This window comes from Gopherus evgoodei, chromosome 4 (assembly GCF_007399415.2).
Source record: "Gopherus evgoodei ecotype Sinaloan lineage chromosome 4, rGopEvg1_v1.p, whole genome shotgun sequence".
In the NCBI taxonomy this organism is placed as follows: Eukaryota; Metazoa; Chordata; order Testudines; family Testudinidae; genus Gopherus; species Gopherus evgoodei.
Window position 1 is genome coordinate 137109944 of NC_044325.1, and position 13927 is coordinate 137123870.

The window sequence follows — 13927 nt, forward strand, 5'->3', positions numbered from 1 at the left end:
TGCAATAGGGATATGGGGCATATTGTTCCACTGACCAAACCCAGAACCCAATAATTTTGCCAGACTGACAAGTTGAGGGACTCGCAGCAACTGACCACAAGATAGTTCTAGTAACGGCAAGTATCAGAGGGGCAGCCGTGTTAGTCTGGAACTGTAAAAGCAGCAAAGAGTCCTGTGGCACCTTGTAGACTAAGGCCTGGTCTACTATGCGTTTAAACCGAATTTAGCAGCGTTAAACCGATTTAACCCTGCACCCGTCCACACAACAAAGCCCTTTATATCGATATAAAGGGCTCTTTAAACCGATTTCTGTACTCCCCGACGAGGGCAGTAGCACTGAAATTGGTATTGCCATGTCAGATTAGGGTTAGTGTGGCCGCAAATTGACTGTATTGGCCTCCAGGCGGTATCCCACAGTGCACCATTGTGACCGCTCTGGAAAGCAATCTGAACTCAGATGCACTGGCCAGGTAGACAGGAAAAGCCCCACAAACTTTTGAATTTCATTTCCTGTTTGCCCAGCGTGGAGCTCTGATCAGCACGGGTGGCCATGCAGTCCCAAATCCAAAAAGAGGTCCAGCATGGACCGTACAGGAGATACTGGATCTGATCGCTGTATGAGGAGAGTATCAGAGGGGTAGCCGTGTTAGTCTGGATCTGTAAAAGCAGCAAAGAGTCCTGTGGCACCTTATAGACTAACAGACGTTTTGGAGCATGAGCTTTCGTGGGTGAAAACCCACTTCGTCAGATGCATGTCACCCACAAAAGCTCATGCTCCAAAACGTCTGTTAATCTATAAGGTGCCACAGGACTCTTTGCTGTATGGGGAGACAAATCTGTTCTATCAGAGCTCCGTTACAGAAGACAAAATGCTAAAGCATTTGAAAAAATCTCCAGGCTATGATACAGAGTCCACAGCACAGTGCTGTGTGACAAGCGCAACGGAAAGCCAAAGAATCAAATGGACGCTCATGGGGGGGGGGGCGCTGAGGACTCCAGCTATCCTACAGTCCCCGCAGTCTCCAAAAAGCATTTGCATTCTTGGCTGAGCTCTCAAAGCCTGAAGGGTCAAAAACATTTTCCTGGGTGTTTCAGGATATATGTCATCAATTTACACCTTCCCCCCGCCCCACCCCCTGAAAGAAAAGGGAAAAAAACATTTCTCGCCTTTTTTCAATGTCACTCTATGTCTACTGCATGCTTCTGGTAGACGGGGTGCTGCAGCGCTGAACACCAGCATCCCATTCCGGTGGTAGACGGTACAATATGACTGATACCCGTCTTCATCATCAGCCCGTGAGTGCTCCTGGCTGGCCTCAGTGAGGTCAGCCGGGGGTGCCTGGGTAAAAATGGGAATGACTCCCGGTCATTCCCAGCAGATGGTACAAAACGGCTGGTAACCATCCTCATCATAGCAACTGGAGGCTGAACTCTATCAGCCCCCGCCCCCCCCCCCACTTTCATGTCTAAAGAAAAGATTCTGTACTGCCTGGACTATCATAGCAGTTGGAGGCTTCCTCCTCCTCATTTTATCTCACTAAAAAGTTAGTGTTTATTAGTCCTGCATTCCTTATTACTTCATCACACAAAAGGGGGGACACTGCACGAGTAGCCCAGGAGGGTTGGGGGAGGAGGGAAGCAACAGGTGGGGTTGTTGCAGAGGCACCTCCTAGAATGGCATGCAGCTCATCATTTCTGCGGGATCTCTGGGGCTCTGACACAGAGCAGCTGTGCTCTCTGGTTCTCTAGTACACTTGCCCCATATTCTAGGCAGGACTGACTCTATTTTTAGACAAAACATAAAGAAGGGAATGGCCCAGGGAGTCATTCCCATTTTTGTCCATGCGCCCCCAGCCGACCTCAGCGAGGCCAGCCGGGAGCATGCATGACAGCAGACAAAACGACTGATAGCTGTCATCTCATCGCCAGTTTACAATGGCAGATGGTGCAATAGGGATGGTAACCGTCTCTGCTACCTTGCAAAAGCAAATGAATGCTGCTGTGTAGCACTGCGTCTGTCAGCAGCATCCAGTACACATACGGTGACAGTGACAAGGCAAAACGGGCTTCATGGTTGCCGTGATATGGCGTCTGCCAGGGCAATCCAGGGAAAAAGGGCGCGAAATGATTGTCTGCCGTTGCTTTCACTGAGGAAGGATTGAATGACGACATTTACCCAGAATCACCCGCGACAGTTTTTGCCCCATAATGCATTGGGATCTCAACCCAGAATTCCAATGGGCAGGGGAGACTGCAGGAACTATGGGATAGCTACGGGATAGTTACCCACAGTGCAACACTCCGGAAATCGATGCTAGCCTCGGTACATGGACATACACCGCAGAATTAATGTGCTTAGTGTGACCGCGTGCACTCAAATTTATACAATCTGTTTTACAAAACCGGTTTATGTAAAATCAGAATAATCCCATAGTGTAGACATATCCTAACAGACGTATTGGAGCATGAGCTTTCGTGGGTGAATACCCACTTCGTCGAATGCAGGTACCAGTGAAGAGAAAGAGTTCTGCCTTCTTTTGCACAGTAATGATTTCTCATGTGGGACACACCTAGCCAAGAAGTCATCACTGAAAATTTTATTTCCTTGTGAAATGGGTGAAAGTGAAGAGCTCTAATTTACATTCCAAAAGAGAAAATAAAATTTTTAAAGGATACGGTCTGTACCAGGAAACAATGTTCTTCCAGTCAACAGCTCAGCCATAATGCACCCCACTGACCAAATATCAACTGAACAAAACAAAAAGAAAAAGATAAATGTTGTATAGGAAAAATAAAATCTCAACAGAATTACCTTTATCAGTAAGTAGAAATAACTCCATGCTTTGACGTTAAATACAACTTACACCATATCCCAGGCCAGCCAACAACGTTCCGTCACCCTCAGCTGACACTTGACGAAGCAAATCTAATACCTAATTAGATGAAAGTTTCCCCAGCTGGGCATAATGCCCCATCAGACATCAAAGTCCACAGAGAAAGAGGGAAAAGCCTGTTCAAGGCAGACAGATGTCTGTGGGATGGATTTGCACAGCTGTAAGAGGGCCTGGTCTTACCCCTGTCATACCCAAATGGAAACAGATGGAAAAGGAGGGCCACAAAACCTTCCAGGGGGATGTATACACAAGTAAAGAGGAGAGGGTGACAGGAGAACAGAAAAAGAAAAAAAAGAGGTATGCAATCAAAGGAGCACATTTATATTATCTATCCCTATAGGAAGTCATGACCTGACAAAATGAGAGGAATATCTATGAGGATGGATATTTTGCTCATTATAATCTCAAGGATTGTAAGTGAATGATTTAAATGAAACCCTGTGAATGCTAATGTAATGATACTCATGCTGTGGTCCATGGACAGCTAGCTGGCCGCACGATGCTGCCTCCTCCCATTCAGCATTACTCAAGTACAGTTGCTATAGTTGCCCCAGTTGCACATTTACAAATGGAAGGGGTGTGTGTGTCCATAAAACAGTCCCTATCAAGATGAGAGCTACGCTATCAAAATGTGGCAGAACTCGTCTGCTAATGTACCTGTCTGGTTGTAATGCATCCAGTTCAGCATGATCTCAGGAGCCCTGTACCACCTGGTAGCCACATACCCAGTCATCTCATCATCCGTGTGCCGGGCCAAACCAAAATCCAGAATCTGCAGAACCAAAAAAAGAAAGCTGCACACTGTTGCAATGGAAAAATGAAACCCAAACTCTTTAGAGCAAATAATCAGGCAGTTTTGAGACTGGGTGGAGAAAGAACTGGATGGAACAATGCAAAGAGTAGATCATGGAACACAAATTAAGGCACTAGACAAAAATAGAATAGGCCTCGAGTATCAGCACTGAGGCAGGGTTGTGTGTGCATAACTTGCCTCTAACTGTACTGTGCTCAATTCCAACCCAGAGTTGTTAGCTTTCACTCTCACGAGCACTAAATTCACACAACACGTAAAAAGTTAAATTGGAATTTAGCACAAACCTACTTTCAGCCCCTTGAAAACATACAACAGGTGAGGACTAAAGTATTCCAGGCATTTTAAGCTGAACTATTAAGAAGCTGATTTGCTTAAGTAAGTTCTGCATCTTCAATGTCCACCATAACTACTCAAATCAGAAGTCAAACTAAGTGCCTACTATTGCCAGATTACCTTCAGCTCACAGTCTTCATTTACAGCTAGGTTACTAGGTTTTAAGTCCTAAAAAAGAAGGAAACAATATTAGCATCAGTCTTGCATAACAACGTATTAGCTGCAGCTATGGCAGAGTCTATGCACTGTCTGCATTTGGCATTAACAACCATTTAAATAAGAATGCAACTTTTTATAGTGGGGCGAAGGGGACTCTCATTCTAGAGCCAATTTTTACTGAGTTTTCTCCCGTTCTCATAGGCCTTCTGTATAAGCAGCAGTTAGTATAACTTTGTTTAAAATGTACTGAAATCAATGCATTTAAAAGGTGTGACATTGAATCTATTCAGCACAGCACCTGTAAAATTGGGATGAAAGCTGCTGGGGAATATGGCAGGAAGTAGTCTAGTAGTGGGAAAATGATGTTAAGATTCCTGGGTTCTGTTCCCAGCTCTACTTTGACTTGCTGTGTCTTTGGGTAGATTGTATTACTCCTCTCCTAGTACCAATACTCACTCTGTGTATTATGTCAGCCGAATGGATGTACTGTAACACAAGATGACAGATATTTTACAGATCAGTATGAGTAAACATCCTCCCATGTCCTTACTACTAGAGCATATAACCTCCCCCAGCCCCAGTTCATTTGCAGTAGGAATGAAGTGGGACTTAAGTGGTGCATAAGCCTTCCATGGGTCATAGGCACAAAGGTGTTTCATACTTAGTCTGTCTCCTTCCAGACACTTAAGAATTCACTGTTATCAACAATGAAACTAGAATAATTAAATAAATTGCAGGGATAAAAGATCCACTATGCACAGAACAGCTCTTATTCATAACCCTCCAGACTCAGCCCATTGCTATGCACAATGTGAGAATGTGTTCACACTGAGTTTCTGGTGGAGCACTATAACAATACTGAATCATTAAGTGGACAGGAGAAAGGCCAACAGAAGGTCACCCTACATGCACTAAGAGAGTGAATAAACTCCACAATCCATTTATGTTAATCTCTAAGTAGGACTGTACCCTTCAGGAATTTCCATCTCCCCAGTATTTTGATAGGACTGGTGCAAGTACCTTCAGACCCCGAAGAATTTGGTATATAAGAAACTGTACATGGTCATCTGTGAGCTTCTGACATTTCACAATATTGTTCAGATCAGCCCCCATGAGGTGGGTCACCAGGTACCTAGAAACAAAAGGAAAGGTAGGACAGGGAGAGCCACCAGGAAATACCCTTTTCTCCCATGAAAGACAATTACTAAGCAAACTAGCACTCCCACAGGGCTTAAATGAAGCTTTGCTTCATACGGAATAGGATATTAGAATAACTGACCACTATGGAGACATCCTTTCTGTTCCTCATACACTCCTGAACAAAGCGTTTTCTTGTGCAGTACAGATGACTAAAAGGCAGCTCCATTTAAGACTCCTCTTTTCTTTCTGTAACCTTTTGTCAACTAAGAAATATCTGAAGTAGCAGAGCAATTTTCTTCATTTGCATGGCATTGGGAACATACTGGGACATTTGGAAGTCCAGGTGAGTGGCCATACCAATGCTTCACAGGAAAACAGCATACCCATGCTGAACAATGTTCTACGGGATGGAATAGCGAGTGGGGCAAGAAACTCCTTCCTGACCCCAGTGGCACTGTCGGCTTATGTCCTGAAGCATGAAATTGAATGACAGTTTTCTTTGGGATACGAAGTGTCCACTGCTTTTCAAACTACCCATCCATACAAACAAGCAAAAATATTGGTTTGTAAAGTCCTGGACTACATTACTTCAATCCCATATGTTCAGTGAGCAAAATAAACTACACAGAGTCTATACTAGCAGGATCTGATGATATAGCTATTCTGGCAAACTTTTACTAATGCAGATGTGGTTCTACCAAATGTAAAATGATTGGACAAGGATTTCCTCAGTTATGACAATAAAGGTGTTCAAAGTCTATAGAGTCTGTCTTTTTTTTCTACTTTCTAACAACAACTACAAAGAGAAATTAAAAAGCCAAGAAATTGTATTTTAAACACCATCGATCATTTTATGTATAAGGATTTTACTCTAGTTACTTTCAACAATAAATGCACCTTATTCCAAAGATACAATAGGTAGCTGGTCTGCCATCCAAATATAAATCCACACAAAAAAACCCCAATACTTTCTATTTTTGTTCTTCTCAGGAGGAAATTTACATTCAATTTTTATTTTGGCATTGTTCCAGATTAAAGAATGATAAATTCTAGTGAAACTAGAAGCTGTGCCCCCGCACATGCTCACTATACTTTCATACTGAGTTGGTCCATTAGTGAAAACAGGCAGAATTGTGTTGGAAAGAGTACCATTTCTAGACCTTCTAAATGTACCCAAAGACATGATTCAGTACATCTAAGAGAAAGAGCAGATTGTGAAAGACTATTTGCAATGTAATAGTTTTACATTAGGAAGCCCAAAACTACCTAACTTCAGAAGTGTAGGTATTTTTCATAAAACTGTGTTAAAAAAAAATTCAGCCTAACGTGCTGAAATTTTTTGGAAGCAATCTTCTTTGCTGGTTCCCACAGTACTTCAAATAAGATACTCTGGACTCTGCTGATTCTGTAGTGCTTCTCCTAATAGATATTGCTGTCACAAACCCAAAAGAACATAATGTTTTGCTATGAAGCAGTATATGAGCAGAAGAGTCCCTGTATATTCTCCTCTATTCCCTCTGGTAGCAAAGGGCCTTTACCAAGCTCAGAAGCAAGGGTTTTGTCATCTAAATCATTTAATTCTGAATGGTGCAGATTTTGTTTGCAGTGCTAAGGATGGCAGGGGCCAATTACATTAAACTCTCACTGTATAGTAGTACATGACTAGTACTTAGGGAGATCTCTCCCCTATCAGAAGTCTATGGGTATGTCTACAATGCAAAAATAAAACCACCCGACAACCTGCAGCAGAGTGTCTCGGAGCCCAGGTCAATGTACTTGGGATCGAATTATGGGATCAAAAATACCAGTGCAGACATTTCTTTTTGGGCTAAAGCCCAGGCTCTGAAACCCAAGGGGGATGAGTCGCAGACAATTAGCGGCGATACATAAATGCAGAGCAACTTAAACACCAGAAGTAACATTTTTAAGAGATGTAAATCCCACCTTTAGTAGTGTCTTTGGCATTTCAGTTACTTAGTTCCTAGTTACTTTTGTAAATGTTACCCAAGAACTTTAAATTGGCTTGCTCAGAAAAAGACTGGGAGAGAAAATCTAAAAATTGGAGCTCAATCTTCTATAGCTCAGTTTTGTACTTGTTTATGCAAGGGAGGGTCTTCACATTGGAAATCCTTCCCCAATGAAGACAAACCTGCATCTAAAATCATGGGCATCAAACCATGGGCAGTTTTCCTTGTTGCCATAGTCACTTTTATATGATGCATCCTGCCAAATCAGAAATGCTAGTGTTGTATGAGAAATACTGACACCCATTCAATCTGGTTTGAGCTGATGGGCAGCTGCGACCTTTCTTCCGCGTGGCCTAAGTTCAAAGCACTCCACTGGTCTTAACTCAGAAATCCTTGATTGCCTAGCTGAAGAAGTATCCTTTAGCTATCTTGGACTCTCTGGGGTGGTTGTGTGTAGCTTTTAATTCAATTCCTATGGAGATCTGCAGTGTATCTGAAAAGTCTTCAGGCTCATTAAGCAGCATCCACATAACAAGGAATTCTTTTGTTACCATAAACATCCCCTTGATTCCATATGGCAAGAAAAGAATGTTGTGTCAATGCATCAGGGCCCGCGACACTGGCATTAGCACAGCACCTTGAATCACAAGGTACACCTAGCTCTTACATTGCTTTCATCCATTTCTATCACATTGATCTATAAAAAGGTGGTTAAACCACCACCATCTTCTACAGATGGAAAAAGTCCATATGCGTGAATCGCAGCAATGGCAATATGACAGAACAAAGGACGTGAAGGAGATAACAAACAGGTACCCATGTACCCCTGGTGTGGGGATATGACCCATCAACACCAAAATGTTTAGATTCTGAGGGCTGCGCTGCTGTAGCACTTTAGTGAAGACGCTCCTATGCCGATGGGAGAGCTGCTGCCGTTGGCGTAGTTAATCCACCTCCCCAAGAGGCGATAGCTATGGCAGGGGGAAAAGCTTTCCTGTCGACATAGCGCTGTCTACATAGGGAGCTAGGTCGATATAACTACATCGCTCGGGGTGTGGATTTTTCACACCCCAAGCGACATAGTTATACTGATACAGATTTGTACTGTAGACCTGGCCTGAATCCCCAGAGGCTTTGAACAGTCTTGACCAAGAGCAGCTGCAGAATGTTCACATCACCTCAGTATGTGTTTCAAGCTGTACCTAAAGCATCATTCTCAAAGCATGGAGGTGAGCCTGGCATGAGGTGACCTCAATATCCAAAAGCATGACACAGCTGAACACTTCAAAGGGGTCAAAGTGCAACCTTAGGACTTCATGCCTAACTTGTGTTGAAACCATGTGCCCAATTAACACCCAGCAGGCTCGTTCAACTATGGCATTATAAGATACTTTTTACCTCTCAGCTTTCTAGCTGACTTAGCCTCAGGTGCCCAGAAAAGTGTTAAATGCTCACCCCAAGTCTTAACTATTTGCAGACAAACCTGAATTCCGATAGGACAGCTCTGGTTCTTCCCTAAACATTGAAAATGGCAACCATGTTGTTGGCCATTGAATCAGTATATTGACCACTGTGCAAGCCAAAGAGCTGTTTCTTTTTTGATTGGGTGGGGAAGGGGGAGAGGGGCAAAGAAAAACAAAATGGAGGCAGGCAACCTAAAGTGGTAAGACCAGATGACTGAGAAAGAGGCACAACGATCAAATTCTGTTTTATTTAAAGAAAGCTGAAGGCACTAGGCTTAGTTTTACTAAAGAGAGATCTAAAAAAGTAGTAACTGAAAGACAAAATAGCTATTGTGGCTCCATTTAGCTAGTGCATAGTAATGCAAGGGACTCATGGCTGGAAATACGAGATCCTGGCCTGTTTAGCAGGAGCAGGAATGAGCCAACCAAGTATTGTCTGGTAATGGATTTTACCTAGGAGAATCCTGCAAGACATGTTAATGGAGCACAGACTCAACAGTAGAGATCTGCTTTAAGATATGCCTTTGAAGAAAATACAAATACCCCATTTGTCAAATGCTATTATCTGCAAGCCAGTGAAGAGGTCACAGCCCCCAGAGACCACCTTCCTTCATATGCCAGTGGACTAGCTGAAAGCAGACTTGTGAGAGCACTCCACATTAGGCATACAACAGTTAACAGAGTAATGTCCTAGGTTTGCATTAACAGAACATGTGCTCTCTTGTCCTTTGTGCTGCAGAATCACAATTGTGTGGGATCCAAGAACAACTTACAGGTCTAGATATCCATTTATCTACTTCCCCTCCGTCTCACCCTCCATCTGTCAGGATCAAAGACTGTATTTATACAGCTCATGACAATGCCTTGTCAACTGCTTGCAGCAACTCACAGCTGTATCCTGCTACAAGCCATTCCCAGGCACATCACGATTCCAGAAATATAAACCTGTTCCATAAGGGGCTGGAATTTGGTGATAAACTATAGCAGTTTTGAAGTCACTAAAGTAACCAAACAAGACTGCTTTCATACTCTCTTTCCAGGTCAATTTCAAGCTATAGGCACAGACTCACTGTCTCTCAAAGTTAATTGGTTTCATCTTTAGTCCAACATGAGACACAAATATCTACTGGATCATATCTTTTAAAAATTTATGAATGGCTTGGCACAGGTGGCCTTATTCCAGATAAGGTAAATGCTAATTTCCCAACCCAGTTAATCTCTTTCAAAGCACTCATACCCACCAAGGCAGGTACTGACAGCATTGCCTGAGTAGCACAAAGGGAGATGACCAGGACACCCCACTATATATACTATGGCTTCAAAGAACTCATGAATGCAATGCCCTTTTTTTGTCATTTAAAAAGGGTGATTATTTTACATCATTAGACAAGATTAATGGAGCTCTAAAACGGAGATTTTCAAAAGGTGTTAAAGGAAACTGGGCGCCTTTGAAAATCCCAGCCTAAATATGTATAGGTTGGCTCAGCAAAGAGTAAACAGTGATGGAAGGAACACAAAGGATATCTACTAGTACTTGAAGGGTGTAAATATAAAACAGGGAAGGAGCTGTTTATGGCACAACAAGGAGATATCATTAGAAGTGAGAGTTTCTGGACAAGGAGAATGATTAGGCCTTGAAATAATCTCACATGCGATGTAGTAGAAGTTCAGAGGTTTTAGACTAGACAAGGTACTAGCAAAAGCACTATAGGGAACAATCCTACACTGGCAGGAGGAAGGATGAGATGATCAATAAGAAATTAGCGACAGAAAAGACCTGTAATTCTAAAACAAAATTTAACTATAATTCTCATAATCCTTCCAAATTTCAACCACGTACCAAGGGTAGCTAGCACTATTATAGTAGCTTTCTCCTCCTTCCCCCCCATAAACTACTATAGTAGTGCTAGCTTATGGGAGGGAAGGAGGGGAAAGCAGGAGAGACACAGAAGAGAAGCAGGGGAAGATGCAACAGTCTTCAAATATGTTAAGGGTTGTTATAAAGAGCACAGTGATCAATTGTTCTCTACGTCCACTAAAGGTACAACAAGTAGTAATGGGCTTAATTTGAAGCAAGGAAGATTTAGGTTAGATATTAGGAAAAACTTGCTGTGGAATCCCTATCATTGGAGGTTTTTAAAAACAGGTTGGACAAACACCTGTCAGTGATGGTATACCCACAGTTTAGGGACTGGATTAGACTTCTCAAAGTTCATTCCAGCCCTACATTTCTATAATCATATATGCTTGGGCTGCAGTTTTCAAAGATGTTACCTACACATCATTGAATTCTTCCAGTGACTTAGCAGGTGTGAACACATCCAACAGACCAATCACCTATAAAGAAAAAAAGGCAAAAAATGAGAAAACTGAAATATATTTTGTAATATAATCTGATCTACTTCATAAGTGGTTAGTTCCTGTACTGGAGTAGAAAAGATTCACTCCATCTCACTTTTTTCTTCCAAACACATCAAGAGGCCAGGGGAGGATGGAAGAAATTACTTTTCTTGATCCTGAATACAGCTTATGTTCTTGTGGGGAAAAAATTTCCAGTTTTAATACATATGGTTGCCATTTTTACCCCAACCATCCAAAGAATCAAATAGGGAAAGGTGAAAAAATCAAGTAAGGCAACTTGATATTACCACTTGACACAAATGCTATATTCAGTGTTGTTGTAGCCACGTTGGTCCCGGGATATTAGAAGACAAGGTGGGTGAGGTAATATCTTTGATTGGACCAACTTCTGTTGGCGAGAGAGACAAGCTTTCAAGCTTACACAGAGCTCTTCTTCAGGTCTAGGAAAGGTACTCAGAGTGTCACTGGTAAATACAAGGTGGAACAGATTGTTTAGCATAAGTAGCCGACGCATACTGCAAGGGACCATTCAAGGTGAAGTTGGCAATTCCCCCCTACCCCCAGTCACAGGGAGGAAAGGAGAAAGGAAAAGCAGCTGGTGGGAGGGAAGGTTGTTAGTGGGTTACAGATTTTTGTAATAAGCCATAAATCTAATGTCTCTATATAGTCCATGATTTTTAGTGTCTGGCAAAGTTATGAATGTAAGCTCCCAGCTTCATTTTTTGAAAGCGTTATGCAAGTTAAAAATGCTACATGAAATACTGGATAATCTATTAGGGAGGAGGAAAAGAAAGCAGTGGAAAACTGAAAGTCTAATTACAAAACAAAATGCTTTTAAAAGACAGCACAGTAGAGAAAGCATACAATTGAGGTTTTAAAATCAGAATTAACTGGATTGAGAAGTAGTAATTCTTTCCTACTAAATTAAGTTATTGGTGGAAATAATTTAAATAATATATTGAACCAAAACAAATTTAAGATGCCAGAAACCAAGACCATATTGTTGAAAAACTATACATCAGATATTGCAAGAGTCTATACCTGTCTGTGTTTTCATTATCCTTTGTTAACTATTTGTTAATGCTTGGCTTTATAACTCTATGATGTTTTATTATAATGCCTGATTATATTCAGACAAAAACAACAAAGAATGGTGGGGTTTTTTGGATTTTTATCTATTTTGAAAATGTATAAAACAGGGTCTAGTTAGTTTTTTTGTTAAATAAAATAATCCAAGTCACAGAGAATTTTTCAAATATTCTTCATTCCAGTCTTCATTCTGATCTATGGGGTACACAAGAATTTTAATACAGAAGTTCTTTACCCTTAACACAATGACTCTCCATTTTCTAGATGTCAATAGAGAAGGAAATCAAATTGAGTGAACACAAAGTTTTAGTTAACAGGTCTAAATACCTCCTTTCCCAGGGAAGATACTGGGCTTAAACTGCAGCAAGGGAGATTTAGGTTGGACATTAGGAAAAAGTTCGTAACTGTCAGGGTAGTTAAACACTGGAATAGATTGCCTAGGGAAGTTGTGGAATCTCCATCTCTGGAGATATTTAAGAGTAGGTTAGATAAATGTCTATTAGGGATGGTCTAGACAGTATTTGGTCCTGCCATGAGGGCAGGGGACTGGACTCGATGACCTCTCAAGGTCCCTTCCAGCCCTAGAGTCTATGAGTCTATGACCTGAGAGGCAATACAAACCCGTGCAACTGATGAACGCAGAAGGACAAAGGTGTCAATCCTAGTTAGATAGGTTACAAAACGAAATATCGCAATGATTTTGTGGTGAGATCCAGTACAGGATAGAATATGTTTTAGGAAACCCTGCAGCTACACACTACTTGAGTGACCAGCAAAAAAGTTTGGCTATGAAACAAGGTGGTTGAGAAAAAGACACACATCAAGATAGGAAGCTAGAGTCCTGGCCATACATCTGATTAGATTGTAAGCTTTGCAGTAGAGATTCCATTCCTTTTTAAGGTGCCTAGCAAAATTCTGGGCTCTGCAATCAAAAACAAACATAAGATGCAAATGGAAGAAATCTTCCAGGACATTGATTCTTTGCCTGTGATAGCTGGGGACATCACATCATATAATGCCTTTCATAAATATATCAAGCTCCATCTTGAAATCAATCAGGTTTCTTGCCCCCATTCCTCCTTTTGGGAGGTTATTCCAGAACCTCACTTCTGCAATGGGTAGAAACCTTCTTCTAATTTCCAGCCTAGATTTACTCATGGTCAGTTTATATCCATTTGTTTTTGTGGCAATATTGTCCTTTTTCTTAAATAGCTCTTTTCCCTCCCTGGCGTATTTATTGAGTGCAAGCAGATCCCCTGGGACCCTTCACTTTGCTAGTCTAAACACAACCAAGCTGTTTTAGTCTCTTCTCTATTCCCCTGATCATCCCAGTAGCCCTTCTCTGCATCTATTCCAGTATTTTTAATAAATCTATCAAATCAGGTTTGGTACTATGATGACCAGAACTATACCTAGTTATTATAGAGGTGGTCTTACCAGTGCTTTCTATTAATACTTCTCTACCTTTATTGGATATACCTCTCCCAATGCAGCCCAGAATCTCATTTGCTTTTTCAGGGCTGTACCACACTGGTGGCTCATTCATTCTGTGACTCAGGTCTTTAGCCTCCTTTGGCATTTCCAACAACGAGCCCTCAGCTTATAATGGAAATCTTCTTCTTAGTCGGTAAGAGCATGAATTTGCACTTTGTACTATTCACTTTCTTCCCATTTTTATTACTCCACCCTCAAGGTGGTCAGTTCTTG

The 13927-nt window shown here is 41.7% G+C and overlaps 1 protein-coding gene across 2 annotated transcripts in view; it reads right to left on the bottom strand.

Annotated features, from left to right (window-relative positions):
• The window catches only part of MAPK14 (mitogen-activated protein kinase 14), a 62517-nt gene that overhangs the window by 23737 nt on the left and 24853 nt on the right, over window positions 1–13927 (bottom strand). For both annotated transcript variants that reach the window (XM_030561259.1, XM_030561258.1), the window contains exons 3-8: window positions 11049–11107; window positions 5221–5332; window positions 4657–4686; window positions 4162–4209; window positions 3552–3666; window positions 2677–2748 (exon numbers count right to left, since the gene is read on the bottom strand). In XM_030561259.1, the coding sequence (XP_030417119.1) occupies window positions 2677–2748; window positions 3552–3666; window positions 4162–4209; window positions 4657–4686; window positions 5221–5332; window positions 11049–11107 (436 nt within the window). The remainder of the gene's footprint in view (window positions 1–2676; window positions 2749–3551; window positions 3667–4161; window positions 4210–4656; window positions 4687–5220; window positions 5333–11048; window positions 11108–13927) is intronic.